The following is a 17,255-nucleotide window of genomic DNA, read 5'->3' as shown; positions in this document are numbered from 1 at the left end:
TTCATGGAGTCTGAGCCTTTCTTTTTGGGGTGGTATAGATAGTAAAGAGACAAAAGAGACCCTTGCTTTCCCCCACCTGTGTTCAAAGACAGTTGATAGAGCACTGGATTAGCCGGTCCATCTCCTGTGTGGTCAGTGAAGCTGGTTAGGGCTCATAGGATCAGAATCCAGAGGAGAAAGAAGTCTGGGAGATTGCCTAGTCCCTCTGCTCCAGGGCAGGAATCTCCATGATAACATCTCAGGCTAAGGCATTGGGCTCCCCATAAATGTCTACAAGTGAATTAGATTTTTTTTTTTTTTTTTTTTTTTTTTTTGGTGGTACTAGGGATAGAACCCTTTGACCTCCAGGCTACACTCCCAGACCTATTTTTATATTTTTTTATTTGGAAACAGGGTCTCTTAAGCCAGCAAGGCTGGCTTTGAACCTGCCTGATCCTTCTGTCTCTGCCTTCCAAGCGCGGGGATTACAAGCGTGCGCCACCACACCCAGCTGATTACAGATACATTTTTAAAAGCACCAGTATAATCTCAGCATTCAGGAGGTGGAGACTGGAGGATCATGGTTTGCGGACAGCCTCAGCTACTTAGCAAGGCCCTTCACAACTCAGTGAGATCCTGTTCAAAAAATAAAAAGACTAAAAACAAACTAGGGCTGGGGATGTAGCTCAGAGGTATGATGCCCCTGGGTTCCATCCCTAGCACCACAAAAAAGAAAAGAAAAAAAAAAAAGCCAATAGATATTGGCAACAGAGCCCAGCATTTTGTGCAGAGACTGGTTACAAGTTGTGCTCAAACCACCAACCGGACAGAATTCTTAGAAGGCTGTGTGATGAGTTCAGATGTTAAAACTAAATTTTGTAAAACATATAAACATCACAAAAGCCTCATGCCCCTGGTTGACCAAGAAAACTTGGTCTTTTGTGTTGTAAAATTATATCCATATTGAGTTTTATTTTTATTCAAATTCTAGGGGGTTTTGTTTTAGATTATTTTATGTTCGTAAAATGGGATCAAAAACTATTATGCCACTATATTTGGCATAATAGTTTTCTTCACTACTCCCCACCAAACATCTAAAGGCCGCTTTGCTTAGTGGTAGCGCTTGTGGTCCCTCCCCGTGTCTGTCCTCCATCTGCTCTGGAGTCTGACTAAAGTAAGGAGGCGGCAGTCCATCAGTCCAGTACTCCTGCATGCATTTCCAGCGAAAACGAAGTCGTTATGTCTAGGAGACATCTGCTCTCCCAAGTTCACTGGAGCGCTTTTCACAATGGCCAACATGTGACGTCAACCTGAGTGTACATCAACTGATGAGCGGGTTAAGAAAAAGAACGTATGATGCTTAAACACAATGGAATGCTATTCATTCATAAAAAGGATGAAAACCTTGTGCACTCACAGTAAGAGATGAGCATGCGTGACATGATGTTACACGGATGAGCCAGGCACCATCCAATCTCTTTTATATAATATATGGAATCTAAAAATGTTGAACTCACATAAGTAAAGAGTAGAATGGTGGATTTGGGGAGATGTTGGTCACAGGATACAAAATTTCAGTTAAAAAGGATGATTTGCTCAAGAGATCAATTGTACGACATATTAACTATAGTGAGTAGTTAATAGCACATTGCATTCTTGTTCAAAAATATGCCTGATATCTGAAAATCCCCATAGTGACAGACATCAAAACGATAGGGGTGGCCGGGCGTGGTGGCGCACGCTTGTGATCCCAGCCTTTGGGAGGCTGAGACAGGAGGATCGTGGTTCGTGGCCAGCCTCAGCTACTACTTAGTGAAGTCCTTTGCAACTCATTGAGACCCTGTTTCAAAATAAAGAATAAAAAATAGGGAGGGGTTGTCGCTCAGAGCTAGAATGCCCCTGGGTTCCATCTCCAGTACTGCAAAAAAAAAAAAAAAAAAAAAAAGATAGGGGTAAATAGAATTACAAACTGCAAGTTAACATTTTAAGTACCTGGCACTATAGTGGGCCTCGGTTCAGGGTTTATGGGTAAATAGCTGCTTAGGCTGATATTTTTGTCAATTAAAATAGTTTGAGTTCTCTGGCCCACAATTTATTCCACTTAACCTAGTCTTGCTCGTTAGCTTCTGCATTAGTCAGCTCTCCATTAATGTAACAAAAAACCTGAGACAATCAACTTACAAGGAGGAAAGGTTTATTTCGGGTGATGGCTTCAGAGGTTTCTGTTCATGGTCAGCTCTCTCTGTTGCTTTGGGCCCGCAGCGAGCACATCACAGCAAGTTATAAGTGGCAGAGCAGAGCTGTTCACCTCATCACAGCTGGGAAGCACAGAGAGAGACATGAAAGGGCTGGGTTTCCGGTATGCCCTCCAAGGGCACACCCCCAAGGACCTAAATACCCGTCCACGGTCCCTATTCACAAAGATGGCTCCAACGTCTGGGGCTCAAGCCTTCATGAAACCTGGGTCTTTGGGGGACTCTTACCCAAATCTTAGTAGCTTATGCCACCTGCCCAGGTACCTGAAATGTCTTAATATTCCTGTGTCCTCTCTAGAGTAGTGGTTTTCTCCCCCTCCCTCTCCCCAAACCCCCGAGCCCCTTAGAAACAGAGCCTGGGTCTGGGGTCTGGCGTCAGGCTGGGGTCTGTGAAACCGCAGCCTTGGCTTCTTGGGTTTATTGACCTCGGCATACAGAGGCCGCGGTCCTCTCTGCCGTGGCTGTTCACATAACCGTGTGAGAGCCAGGATGGCACTGGCATGGGGACCCAGGAGTCCCTCTGTTGGAGTGGCTCCAGCAGAAGTTGGCATATACCGCAGGGAAATCAACCGGCGTGCCAGTTTTGCTGCTGGAAAGCTTCTCCGTGTGTCAGACAAGACTCCTGCTGCGGTTTAGTCCTGTTTCTTCCCGTTTAATCCCCAGAGGAGATGGAAGCTTTGGAAGCTTCCTGGCACCTGCCCTCTTTCATTTTCGGAACTCTGTGTGCCTGACTACTGTTAAGCTACCCTCCAGACCTCTCCAGATTCCATACTCTCCAGTCTTTGGGCTTGTTTTTTTTCTTTTTTCTTTCTTTCTTTTTTCTTTTAGCCCCATCATTTAGACCAATTCTCTAGCCTTTGAATCATCTTGTTCTTCTCTGGATGTGTTCCAGTTTCTCTGTGGCCTTGTTGAAATGTGAAACTCCAACACAGTACAACCTGACCGATAGTATAAGTGATACAGATATTAAGAAATAGTCCTTAGGGGAAGAAAAGAAAACGTTCCTACTTCCCCACTGGCAGTGATGCCTCGTGAGTCTTTTCAGGAATTGGAAGATGCTCTTGGGAGCCTGCTTTTATTTCAAAAGATGCTTGATAATATCTTTAATTTTAAGCCAGGTGTGCTGGCACATGCCTAGAATCCCAGCACTTGGGAAGTAGAAACAGGAGGATCAGCAGAGGTTTGAGGTCCAGCTAGGTTGCTGAGAGACTTGCTCCATTATTATAGCAAGACTCAGCAACCTAGCTGGACCCTGTTTTGAAACAAATTATATATATATATGACTGGCGGTATAGCTCAGGGGTAGAGTGTCCCTGGGTCCAATCTCAAATACCTTTACCCCCCAAATTTTTAACTTTAAAAATTAAGACATTTACTAGTCTATAAAGGGTAAAAAGGATAGCCTTTAGTGGCAAAACAATCTTCCGTGGGTGACTTATGATCCACGTAAGTGGGTGCCCAGTACCTTGGCCCATTTCCAAGTCTGCATCTCCACCTGGGTGTCCGAGCTCCTGCGTCTGAACCTGAATCCAAACCACTGCCTTCACAATACCTCCTCCCTCCACTGAATATAAAAAAGACTCGGCACGCAGAGTACTCGCCTAGTGACAGCCTGCCGTTTCCCCTTGATCCCGCAGCGACCTATGAAAACTTCATGCACCTGATCATCGCGCTGCCGGTGGCCATCCTGCTGATCGTGGGGGGGCTGGTGATAATGCTGTACGTCTTCCACAGAAAGAGGTGAGCGCCGGGGGTGGGGGGGGTGACTTGTGCGGCCGAGTGGTCAGATGATTTGAACCACCCCCACACACCGAGGGAAAACCCGACCTCACCGTCAAACATTCCTCACGGGAAAAGAGCGTTTTCCAAGGATTCCCAGGAACAACTGACTAAAGGGGCGTTTTCTTGGTACCCATCTTCCTCTTAATGCTACGCTGGCTCCCGCGGAGCTTTTCCAAACACACTCGTCCAGTCAAACTAGCCTTATTATTTCCAAGGAAGCAAGGAAGGAGATGTTTCGTAAAAGGCTCTCATCCGTGGCCATCCAAGAATCCAAAGGTTGTGTCCTATAGGTGTCGGCGGGAGTGTAGACGAGCATTCCGCGGGAGTGTAGACAGGGATCCCTCAGCGGGAGTGTACATGAGCATTCCTCCGCAGGAGTGTAGACAAGCATTCCTCAGCAGGAGTGTAGACAGGGATCCCTCGGCGGGAGTGTACACGAGCATCCCTCTCAGCAGTACGCACTCTCCTGCCCCCCTGTCAAAATGCATCATGGAGTAGAACAAATAGGGCAGATGTGGCAAAGATGTCCATAGCCCCAGAAATATATGGAGATGGGGCTTCTTAACCTGCATTTTATCTTTTCTTGGCAGAAATAACAGCCGGCTGGGTAATGGAGTGCTGTACGCCTCGGTGAACCCGGAGTACTTCAGTGCGGCCGATGGTAAGGACCCTGGCAGGAATGTTGCTACCTGGGGAGGGAGCTTTGTCTGCGATCCCCCTTTGATATCATTTCCTCCCCCCTCTATTCCCCTTCCTTCTTTTCCTCTTCCTCCTCCCCTCTTCTTCCTTCTTCTCCTCTGTCTCCTCTTCCTCTTCTCTTCCTCCTCCTCTTCTCCTCTTCCTCCTCCTCCTCCTCCTTCTCCCCCCACCCTCGCTCCCTTTTCCAACCCAAGTGTTTAGCAGCTTAATAAATTTCTCAAAAATCCTGGGAACTATACATGTTGTCTCCCCCAAGGAAAAACAAACTTTAGAGCTGATGGCCAGCACAGTTATCGGCTCATTTAATTGCTTAAAATGTTATGCCAGAGCGAAAGACGCTTCCTGATGTTAACAGCTGGTCAGGGGATATGCTGCAGCCGGCCAAACAGTCCTCTCAAACCGGATTCCAGCTTGAGGGTCACAGCCGCTTAGGGCAGCTCTCCTTTGTTTTGTTTTGTTTGTTTGTTTGTTTATTATGGTACTGAAGACTGAACTCAGGGCCATTCTACTTCTGTGCCCTTATTTTTGTTGTTGTTGTTTTGAAACAGTCTCACTAGGGTGCTCAGAATCTCACTGTATTACTAAGTCTGTCCTTGAACCTGTGATCCTCCTCTCCCAGCCTCCCAAGTATTGGGATTGCAGGCGCGCACCGCCACGCCCGGCTGCCTTCTGCCTTGTTTGATCTGTCTTCCTCTCCTGGCTAGGATTCTACAAAGTTCTCCCTCATACCACTCCCTTTGGTAGTAACGGACGACGGTCATTTATTTAGCTGAAGAGCGCAGTCGGTCTGACGTGGGCGCTGGGTCGTGCTCAGCGACCATCCCCCCTCTTGTCTGTCTCTCCTTGCCAGTGGGCTAAACCCAGGCTTATTTCGATTTCGGGGGTGCTTGTCACTGGGTCCCACAGTGCTGGCACCTCTTACTGCCTTTGCTCGGGGTTTCCCAACACGGCCCCTTGTGCTCCCGAGCCCCTGCTGGTGGGCTTCCTGTGTTCATCTGCAGGCGAGGACATGAGTCCCAGGAAGGAGCTGGCCGGCCGCACCACCAGGCAGGTGGGAAGTCGGCACCAGCTGCCCTCTCCGGCCCTTTCTGCTGCGTCTGGTTGGCCGTGTCGTGCAGGCAGTGTGGAAAGGTGCCGTGGGGTCCCCCGGGCAGGGAGGGAAGCCGGCCCCAAGAGGGGCTGGAGTAAGTTAATAAACAAGCACCCGGCATCTGGGGAGCGCGTCCAGAAAAGTGTTTACTGCCTCCGTGCTGCGGGAGCGGACATGGATGAGCAGGGGGTGGGGACGAGGAGTTGCAGTGATCCCGACTGATTATCCTGATCCCGTGAGAAACATAGGAAAACACTTTGGTCACCTGCAGGCCTGCGGGAGTGAGGATAGCGTACTGCGGTTTCTTTCATCATTTCTAGTTCAGTTATGTTTAGAGTAAAGCCAATCAGAAACAGCCTCTTCCGAATCGGAATCAGGTGCAGAATATTGACGGTATTCCTGTTTATAGCAGTGTCTCACAAGGTTGTTGTTTTTTAAACAAGCATATGTACGTGTGTGTATGTGTGTGTGTGTGTATGTGTGTGTGGCACAGAGAGCATTCTGGGAGGTTGAATACCACACTTAGTTAAGTACGGAGAAGATCTCTTTACAAAAGAAAATAAAATAAACAACAGGACTGGGTTGTGGCTCAGTGGTAAAAGCACTTGTCTGGCGTATGCAAAGCCCTCTGGGATAATCCTCATCACTGCCAACATAAATAAATATAGAAGAACAAGAGAGGTATGTATTGTTTATATTTTAATGGCTTTTTTTTTAGTACTGGGAATTAAACCCAGAGGCATTCTACCTCTGAGCTACACCCCCAGCCCTATTTTTCATTCTTTATTTTGGTACTAGGGATGGAACCCAGGGGCATTCTACCTCCAAGCTACATCCACAGTATGATTTTTTTTTTTTTTTTTTTTTTTTTGCCATACTAGGGGTGGAACCCGGGGCATTCTACCTCCAAGAACACCTCCAGCCCAATTTTTTATTCTTTATTTTGAAACAGGGTCTCACTGAGTTGCAAAGGGCCTCACTGAGTAGCTGAGGCTGTCCTCCAACCGCGATCCTCCTGTCTCAGCCTCTCATATGCCGGGATTACAAGTGTGCACCACCACGCCCGGCTTCTCATTCTTTATTTTGAAACAGGGTCTTACTAAGTTGCAGAGGGCTTCACAAAGCAGCTGAGGCTGGCCACAAACCTGGATCCTCCTGTCTCAGCCTCTCAAGTATTGGGATTACAAGTGTATGCCACCATGTGAGAGCCATTTTATCTATCTATCTATCTATCTATCTATCTATCTATCTATCTATCTATCTAGGCAGGATCTCACAATGTTACCCCATCTGGTCTAGAACTCCTAGGCCCAAAACAGTCCTCCTGCCGTCCCTTCCCAGTGCTGAGATTGCGAGGCAGACGAGCCATCTCATTCAGCTTAGTAATCATTTTTGTTGTTGTTGTTTTTAAAGGAAAAAGAAACCAGGTGGGGTTCAGTAGTCCTCCAGGCAGTGGGGACTGATGGGGACCATGCAGGGCCCCCTCTCCTCTCTCGGAGTAGCAGAGAAGCCACTCTGCTTTGAAACAAACCCTCAAAGAGCAGCCTTTGTACATTGACTAGAAAGTGCCCAGGAATCTCACGGAAGTTTTAATACAGTAAACTCCCACTGTGTCGCGGCGACTGGAGCTGACATGTGCTGTCTTCCAGAATGCTTTCATAGCATGCCAGTCTTTCTTCATCTCAAAACAAAAACAGTCCCAGGCCAACAGGTGGAACAGGGCCACCTCATTTGAAGGTAATATATCAGGCCCTTTGCCAAGCACACGAAGCCAGTCTCCTCAAGGGAGAGCAAAGCAACATCCCAGTTCAAAGGTGCTTAAAAACTGCTTCCTCCCAAAGCTGATCTGCACGTCTCCACGCCCCAGAGTACACGGAAAATCCCCTCCAAGAAAGGGCCGATAACACAGGCTTAGGATGGCTGGTTCCAGTCAGAGCCTGGGGCTGAATTTAGAGAAGGGATTGAGGGCTTGGACTTCAGGGACTCCCACGGGTTGGATGTGATTGGCTTTTAACTACATGTTCACTGCCACGGAATGCATTTAATTCTGATTAAAAGCTGGCCTGGATCCTCAGAGATAAATGCTTGATGACCGCGAGTCTGTGCTTCCTGAGGGGTGCTATAGAGCTGTCTGTGCCTCCTGGCTAGCCTGCGTCCTCGCCCTCCTAAGCGAGCTTCAGCCTCCTCTTGAGGACAGTAAGCTGCCCAAGCCCTACGGAGGCTGGAGTCCCATTTGAGAAATGCCTACGCGTGTACATCTGATGAAATACAGAACTGTGCATGGGAAGGAATCCAGGAAGCTTAGTATCGTCCATGTTGGACACGCCTTGAGGTGAAAATTGGTGGTGTCTCCTGGACCTAATCGAGAGTAAACATCTTTCTTTAGACACCACTTAAAGGCAGGAAGATAGCAGGTTCAAGGCCAGCCTCAGCAACTTAGGGGAGAGAGGCCTTGTTTCAAAACAAAATGATACAATAGGGCTGGGGGTGTAGCTCAGCGGGAGAGTGCCCCTGGGTTCAATCTCCAGTACCACACATACACACAGGCAAGGTGTCACTTAGATGCTAGCACTGACTCGGGATGTGGGGATGCAGGAACACAGCTGTCAGCCCGCCGGTCTCTCAGCTAGCAGCAGGCCCAGGCCTCGGGGGGGCACAAAAGCAAACAGGCATGATCCTGAGTCCCTGCCTCTGTTCCTGGGCCAGGACTCTGCGCCACAGCGTTAGGAGATGTAGTAATAATCGAAACCCCTTGCAGATCTGATGGGCTGGCTTGCTTTTATTCTGCCTTTTGCCTTACCCACGGGAGTTGTGGATGGAATTGCCATTGGGTTTTTCTATCTTTCCTTCCCATCCGCATTTCCCCTCTTCTCTTCCTTCTTCCTTCCTGCCTAGAACTATTCACTTATTTACATTTTTGGACCAGATCAGACTTAATCAGAGGCAGAGGCTAGCGAAGAAATCATACCCACGCTCCGTGTTTCCCGTGCCCCGTGCCCAGCCCTTCCCCTGTTGAGAGGTCTCTGGAGTCACGGAATCCAGCAAAGACCTGCGGTCACCGCCAAGTCTCCATCAGGACCAGAGATCAGTTGTTGCCATACCTCGTGAGAGGCCCAACGGTCACAGGCAAAGCCAGGGAATCCTCCAGGACAGAGGGATCCTAGCAGGAGAAATGGAATGAGCTCGCATAAGTGACTTTCTATTCTCTACTAGTCTTTTTTTTTTTTTTTTTTTTTTTTTTTTTTTGGTACTGGGGATTGAACTCAGGGGCATTCGACCTCTGAGATACACCCCCAGCCCTATTTTTTATTCTTTATTTTGAATTAAGGTGTCACTGAAACGCAGAGGACCTAAGTAGCTGAGGCTGACCTCAAACCTGGCATCCTCCAGTTTCAGCCTCCCAAGGACTGGGATTATAAGCGTACAGCAACATAACCAGCCTCTAGTCATGGTTTTTGTTTTTGATTTTGGTTTTTGTTTGTTTGTTTTTGTGGGTCTGAGGATGGAACCCAGGGGTCTTCAACCTCCAAGCTACACCTCCTGCCCTCTTTTTTATTATTTAATTTTAAACAGAGTCTCACCAAGTTGCAGAGGGCCTCACTAAGTAGCTGAGGCTGTCTACAAACCACGGTCCTCCTGTCTCAGCCTCCCCCCGAATGCTGGGATTATAAGCGTGCGCCACCACACCTAGACTCCAGTCATGTTTTTGAAAAGTAAAGTGAAGCCTGTAATCCCAGTAGTTGGGAGCTGGAATGGGAGGATCTAGGTTTGATTAAGGCCAGTCTCTGAAACTTGATAAGACCTTGTTTCAAAATAAAAAATAAAATATATCTGGAGGCATAGCCCGGAGGTAGAGTGCCCCTGGGTTCAATCTCAAAACAAACAAACAAAAAAGCTAAAATGAAACAGGTGAAATATATATGCCTCCCCAAAAAGCTTCGTGCTGTCCGGGAGCCAATTCCCATTCCCATGTCCGTTCCACTTCTCCTCCAGTGTACATCCCCGACGAGTGGGAGGTCGCCCGGGAGAAGATCACCATGAACCGCGAGCTGGGCCAGGGCTCCTTTGGGATGGTCTACGAAGGTGTGGCCAAGGGCGTCGTGAAGGACGAGCCCGAGACCCGGGTGGCCATCAAGACGGTGAACGAGGCGGCCAGCATGCGGGAGCGGATTGAGTTCCTCAACGAGGCGTCCGTCATGAAGGAGTTCAACTGTCACCACGTGGTAAGACCCCGCGAAGCCCTCGCCGCGCGGGCAGAAGCCACCATTCTGGGTGTGGGCCGCCTTCCCCTCTGAGCCCGTGTCTATGACTCCCCAGGTGCGGTTGCTGGGCGTGGTGTCCCAGGGCCAGCCGACGCTGGTCATCATGGAGCTGATGACGCGGGGGGACCTGAAGAGTTACCTCAGGTCGCTGAGGCCGGAAATAGAGGTCAGTCTTGATCTTGAACGCCTTCGCGTGTTAGCTCACCTGCGCCCTTTTCTGTAGGACCGCCTCCCCGCGGAGGAGCGTATGTCCTTTTCTGAGTCATTTTCCTTCCAGCTTGCAATATGTCTCGTTGCGGGCTTGGTTAGAAGGTGCCTTATGCGAAGGATCTCGCAACTGCAGGCACAACTTGAGCTTTGGCTTGTTTGTTTGTTTGTTTTTACAGTACTGTGGGGAATTCTATCTCTGAGCTACACCCCCGGCCCTAGTTTTCATTCTTTATTTGGAAACAGGGTCTCACTGAGTTGCAAAGGACCTCACTAAGTAGCTGAGGCTGGCCATGAACTGTGATCCTCCCATCTCAGCCTCCCATGTACCAGGATTACAGGTGTGTGCCACCATGCCCAGCCTAGAATTGAGCTTTGGGAGAGGGACTTGTTCCTCAGCTCCCCGTCCACATTAGGGCCTCTGTGCCTCTGTGATATCTCACGTCCCCGCCCTGGGCCATGGCAGGGCCGCCGCCTCTCGAAAGCCTTGCTGTGCTGACCAGGAATCGCCTTCTCCCCCGCTGCCTTCCCAGCACCCCTGACTCATCTCCTAGCTTCTGTAGTGCCTTCTCTCACTGTGGTCCTCGGGATGTCTCATGCCGACACCCTGGTTTTCAGGTTTTCATCCCAGGCCCAGCAGGTAGTTCAGGGCAGGCTTTCTTTCAGTAGACACTTGTTACCGCTCGACACTGGGCTGGCTGGATTCCTGCCCTTGCCTCTGGGAAGTTGCTGGGTGACTTCCTGCCCAGTTCTGTGCACGGGTACCTGCTTAATCACGAGCTCCCTGCACACACGTGCACACACACACATATACACACCATGTGTGCACACGCAGCCCTCTCCTTGCCCTGGAAGAATGAAGGTTTCTCAAACTCCACGCCTGCATTTCAGGCTTAACCTGGAGTCAGTGTCTCTCTTACACCTCTGAGTGGTAACCACCTCCGCCGCACAGTCTCCGCTTCGTCTAGCGAAAATTTCAAAGGCAAAACCCACGAAGCCGGGCGTGATGGCGCACGCTTGTAATCCCCGCGCTTGGGAGGCGGAGACAGGAGGATCGCGCAGGTTCGAAGCCAGCCATGCTGGCGTAAGAGACCCTGTTTCAAAAATATAAAATAGGTCTGGGAGTGTAGCCCGGAGGAAGGAGGGCTTCCAGGAACCCCAGTACCACCAAAAAAAAAAAAAAAAAAACCCACGAAGGTCCTGTGCGGCGTTTGACTAGTCACTGAGGTGTCTCTGCTTCTGTGAGATTAACCCCCAGGCCAGCTTTTTAACACAAGGAAGCCTGGCTTCCAGGTCATTCATTCTAAAAGTAATCTGGCGGATAAATCCTGAGAAATCTCGCCAGCAGCCAGTGCGTCTCATCGGGCTGCCTGGGTGGTTGTGGAGTCCTCACTTGGACCTTGACTCTGGTCCTTGTGGTCCCCGCTGTGTGGGCCCATGTCCCCAAGAAGCAGCCGCGTCCCTCTTTTTCTTCCTTCTGCGTCCTGTTGCTATTTCCTACGGTTTTTTTTTTTCTTCTATTAATCTGCAACTTAATATAAATCTCCTTCGTTTTAGTTCCAAGCACCTGTTCACAAATGACCTGGTTTATTTATTGCTTGTTGTATTTGGGGTTTTGTGAGAACGAGCAGGCTAAGTGTGGCCCTAGGCTGTGACGGGTGGCGGGTGACTCTCAGCCTCTGTCCCTCCCAGCTCTGGTCCCCAGCACCCTGCATGGCTTCCCTTTTCCTGGCTCCCTTTTCTCCACAAGCCGGCATCTAGGAAGAAGCTTGATCCAGTTGGTGCTGGAGTGGTGGCTGTGTATTTATTACCTACCCCGTCCTGGGCGCTCATCCCGTGTCTCAAGCTGGACACAGAATAACATAGAATCTTAAGGCTGGCTCTCCCTCGGCTCCCTGCAGTCTTTGGCAGTCACTACAAGTTCCTGGGCTTTGTTTCCTCCTGTTTAACATAAAAGGGCTGGAAGAGATGGGAACAGAAGTCCTTTTCTGACCCATGATTCCCCCCTTCGATTAGTCAGATTTAAGTTTTCTTTCTGACTCGTGTCATATGTAAATGCACGTATGCATACACTGCAGGCTCATCCTACTCTACGTGACCACACGCCCAGCCCGGATCTCCCCATTTACACTGCTAAGTGTAGGCTCCTGTGTGCTTACGTACCCCAGCCAGGTTAAAGATTCCAGCTCTCGCCAGGCATAGTGGTGCACGCTTATAATCCCAGCATTCGGGAGGCTGAGACCGGAGGATTGCCGTTTGTGGATGGCCTCAGCTACTTAGTGAGGTCCTAAGTAACTTAGTGAGACCCTGTTTCAAAATAAATAATAATAAAAAAAAATAGGGCTGGGGATATAGCTCGGAGGTCGAATGCCCCTGGGTTCCATCCCCAGACCCACCAGAAAAAAGATTCCAGCTTTATAAGGCGAATGAAAGCCTGGTAGCGTGCCACCGTGAACCGACAGAATGAAAGCCCGTGCTCTCCGTGTGCTGCACAGGAGTTTCCTCCCGTTGATTCTGTCTTCCATATTAATTGTGAATCATGACTTCATACGAAGCACCTATTCTTCATCCTCCATGACCTCAGTGTTAGGAGCCTTAAATTTACATTTTACCTACACATTTCTAAGCTCACCGTGCGTACTTGAAGCCCCAAACAGCTGACGAGGACTGTTAGGTTGCACGGAGGAAACGCTTATCTAGGGACATGGTGATTTGGGCTTTCCCGGTGACTCAGTGTCACTTCTCCAGATAACCAAGTGGTAAGTACTTTAAGTCAGCAGGGACAGCCTTGATGGCCTCTTTAGGGTTTGGGTGTGTTGTGACGTGTGGGGAACCACCTAGAAGGACCCAGAGGTTGTTACACTGCTTCTAGATACTGGCTCTCAGTGGAAACTTAGCCCCTCCATGGGCAAGAGCCAGCTCCACGGAGCACCGGTCGTGGGCCAGGTTCCAGGTCATCCTCCAGTACTGGAGCCGGGGTGGCGCTCCGGCGGAAGAGCCCGAGCGGGACCCAGAGCCCTGGCATGCTCCTCCTGGGCCCTCGGGCCTCAGCTAGGACGGTGCTGTGCGGGACCAGTCAGAGAAAGGTGGCTTTGCAGGGTCCTGTGAGATGCTCTGCGGTTTAGGGAAACAAGGTAAACTCGATCACATGGGTACCCAGAAAAGCTAGTTAGCGTCCAGACATTCATTGTGCCTAAAACTTGTAAAGCTTTTTTCCAAATGGATTTATTGTTATTTAGAAGTGATGCTTTCAATTCCAAGTGAACCGCTTAGCCATGTCTCTCTTCTACACTGGTCCCCTCCACAGTGAGCCTCGGCTCGCTTTGTCCTCAGTGTCCACAGAAAACAGTAATCCAAGCCAGGCGTGGTGGCCCACGCTGGTAATCCCAGTACTTAGGAGGCTGAGACCGGAGGTTCACAGGTACAGCCTCAGCAAATAGTGAGACTCCCAGCAACCTACTGAGACCCTGTTTCAAAATAAAAATAAAATAGGGCTGAGGGGTATTATCTTAGAAGTAGATTGCCCTTTCTCCATCCCCAGTACAAATTAGATAGGTAGGTAGGTAGGTAGATGATAGATAGATAGATAGATAGATAGATAGATAGATAGATAGATAGGGCTAGGGAGATAGCTATGAGATAGAATGGCCCTGGGTTCCCAAGTATCCCAAAAAGAAAGGAAGGAAGAAGAAAAGGAAAACAATAAATCCAAGCCAAAGAAATGAATCTTGGTGTCTTTATACTTTAGAAGAAAGCAGAAAGGGCTCAGAGTGATAAGTGCACACCTGTAATCCCAGTTCTTGGGAGTCTGAGATGGGAGAGTTGCAGGTTGGAGGCCAGCCTCAACAATGTAGCAAGACCCTGTTTCAAAATTTAAAAATCAAAACAAAACAAAATAGGGCTGGAGGGTCTGACTCTGAGACAGAACGCTCCCTGGGTACCATCCCCAGTACCACAAAAGCAACAAAGCGAAAAACCAAGCAAGCAGGCAGGTGAGCAAGGGGTTAAATAACTCCTGACCGTGCTTCCATGGGAAACAGGCCAGCCATCGTCTCCTGGGGGAGCACACTTCCCTTTCTCCCGGGTCCTTTGATCCCCCACCTCCTTTTACCTGAGCCTTGATGTGGAAACCGAAGGAACACCGAAACTAAGGGAGCCTGAGAGACAGGTTGACAGGTCTGTTCTGTTAGCGGTAGACCCCTCACTCCCAACAGTTGCTTTTTGCGCCCTAAATCATTGTCTCCCCACCCAAAGCCGAAGATGCCGGCCCAGAAAGTGCTAGTTGGTGTCTGCCTTGGCAGCCCCGTGTGATGAGGTCAGAGAGCGCGCAGATGCCAGGGTCTTTGTGATAATATGTGCTGAGCAAGCCTTGCTTTCTTAGCAGAATGGCCCATGGAATTCAGATTGGATCAGGATGGGTTTGCAAAACCCTAAAGAGACCTAAGGCGGGGGAAAAAATTTCCTAAATTCTCATGCGAATTTTTTTTTTTAATCTCCAACAGAATAATCCAGCCCTAGCGCCTCCGAGCCTGAGTAAGATGATCCAGATGGCTGGAGAGATTGCAGATGGCATGGCCTATCTCAACGCCAACAAGTTCGTCCACAGAGACCTGGCTGCCCGGAATTGCATGGTGGCCGAAGACTTCACAGTCAAAATTGGAGGTACATCCTTGGCTTTCCATATTTGAGTGACAACCAAACTCCTCACAGTCACTGAGGGACCCTGTGGCCATTAGCCTGCCGCTGGAGAGGTTTTCCGGCTTCAGTGCAAAGACTTGGAATCAGTGTGGTCATCCCTCGTGGCTAGCCATCTCAAACCCATCCAGGCTAGCCCTTGGTCCTGGTCCTTGAGGTGACCCTTTTTGTCATGTTGGGCATTTCTAGGAAACATTTCTCAGCATCGATTACCAAAATAACACAGACAATGTCCCCGGGCGATTTCAACTTGAGGATAAAAGTCACCATCCAGATTTCCTCTGATTTTCCCAGCTTATAAGGAGCACTGTCTTGCCTGCCCCAGAGGTTCACAGAGTTTTCTAAGAGGCCTAGTGCCTTGATTGTGAAGCTCCCCCGCACAGAGGAGAGCGGTAACAGGGACAGGCATGCAGACCCTGGGTGGAGGAAACTCTGTTTACTGGGTTTCACACCCAGGGCTGGTCAGCCTCCAGGCCCTTGACCCCTCTGTCCCCACTTAACTGTCATGATCTCAGCTGACCAGCCTACCTGTCAGACCCCTGGTTGCCACCACCCACCACAGTAACACACGCACACACATGCGCGCACACACACACGCACACACACATGCGCGCACACACACACACACGCACACACACACACACACACACACACACACACGCAGTGCTGGATAAATCTCTGGTTAGAACTCTTCTCGGAATTTTAGCTTGTGTTTTTCCTCTGGTTTTTTAATCTGCCTAACGAAAACACATATAGCGTCAGGGTTGCTCAGGAAACCACCTCATCTACCTTGACCTTTATCTTTTCACCATAATAGGATGATAGTTTGGAAAAACACCAGCTATTCAGCTAAGGAACTACAGGAGAGGCTTACCGTACAAAGACAACAATTCACTCGTTGTCCAACTCTCCACAAACTGTGTGTTCTGGGAGTGGTCACCTGATTTAGCAAGACTTCCTCCCCACCTACCCTTTAGCAGTGATTTCAGGTTAAATGTGTTGGCTCCTTGGTGAGCACCGAGTACCCTCTAGAGTGCTTTCCAAGGCAGGGGCGTCTCTGCTCGGCTTCTATTTGTAGGAGCCGGAAGTGTTGGGATGCGGCCATGTCCTTGAGTGGACATCACTCAGATGTTGGAGGTGCTCATCCAGGATCCCCAGGTGCCCCTACACCTGTGAGGGACCTTCACGTCCAGTCCCCGTGAAGCCCAGGAGGCTGTCCCGGCCTGGCTTCCGGGTCTCTCCCTTCCTGGCTGGGTTTGAGCACCCTCCCGCCTCTCCTGCCCTTCGGTCTCCCTTTCTTCCGTTTAGGGACTCAGTGTGGGTAGGGCACATGGTGGGTCTGGCCGTCAGTCCTGTGAGACTCAGTTTCTCCACTTCTGAACTGAGAGGGATGGTAGACCCCAGAGGGGAGGCCTGGGCTGCAGGGCCCCGGTAGCCGTGAGCTCCGGTCCTCAGCTCATCCCCCTCTGCCCTTGCCATCGCAGCCGGGGATTCGGTTATGACTTTCCTGAGCCGCTCTGCGTCCCAGTCCAAGGAACGAGTTTGGTACCACTCGTTATTTTAAATCAAATTAGCCAGGATTCCATTTGCTGTTTAACCATGTGGCATATTTATGTGAGCTTGTCCTTGCAGTTATGGGTGTGTGTTCTAAAATTAAGGGTTTTTTTTTTTTTTTCATTTATGTTTAGGATAAGTTGTGGGTTTTTTTCCCCCCTGGAGATTCTTCTTTTTCATTTTTTTGATATTGGCATGTCACCAGACTAATTCAGAGATGAGATATTTGCGCATTGTTTTCATCCTTCACGAGGGTTCATAGAGCTTTTCCTGGTGTTCACTGTCTGACGAATTACAGACATGACCAGTCATTTCACCGGAGGCAATTGGTGGCCCTTAGCGGAGTACAAGTAGATTATCCCGGTTAATGTCCAAGAAACTGTTCTATTTGTGTTTGATTTGTAGGCTAACCTCTTTGTGGCATGAGCTAGAGACATGATGGACATTTTAAAATAGGTGGCACGCACCTATAATCCCACACTTGGGAGGCTGAGACAGCAGGATCACAAGTTCAAGCAACCTAGACTCTCGGCAACCTAGCAAGACCCTATTTCAAAATAAAAAGTAGAAAAAGCTGGGGATGTGGCTTGGAGGTAGAATGGCGCTGGGTTTCAATCCCTGGTACCACAAAAATAAATAAGGAAAAAGTAGAGCAGCCCTTGGTCCAGGGAAAGAGAATAGGGAAGTCCTGATGAGAAAGATTGTATGGTTGAGTGGAAAATCAAACTCTGG

At 49.3% G+C, this 17,255-nt stretch overlaps 1 protein-coding gene across 2 annotated transcripts in view; it reads left to right on the top strand.

Moving 5' to 3' along the window:
- Window positions 1-17,255, top strand: part of IGF1R (insulin like growth factor 1 receptor) — a gene marked incomplete at its 3' end in the record, with an annotated part of 296,941 nt that overhangs the window by 265,290 nt on the left and 14,396 nt on the right. Inside the window, exons 14-18 of one of the 2 annotated variants that reach the window (XM_080692580.1) lie at window positions 3,872-3,974; window positions 4,607-4,677; window positions 9,799-10,028; window positions 10,123-10,233; window positions 14,777-14,936. In XM_080692580.1, the coding sequence (XP_080548706.1) occupies window positions 3,872-3,974; window positions 4,607-4,677; window positions 9,799-10,028; window positions 10,123-10,233; window positions 14,777-14,936 (675 nt within the window). Of the gene's footprint in view, window positions 1-3,871; window positions 3,975-4,606; window positions 4,678-9,798; window positions 10,029-10,122; window positions 10,261-14,776; window positions 14,937-17,255 lie in introns of both variants that reach the window. The other variant, XM_080692579.1, reaches the window with a different exon arrangement.

Source organism: Muscardinus avellanarius (genome assembly GCF_963383645.1).
Source record: "Muscardinus avellanarius genome assembly, chromosome: 3".
In the NCBI taxonomy this organism is placed as follows: Eukaryota; Metazoa; Chordata; class Mammalia; order Rodentia; family Gliridae; genus Muscardinus; species Muscardinus avellanarius.
This window is presented reverse-complemented; position numbering and strand designations above follow the sequence as displayed.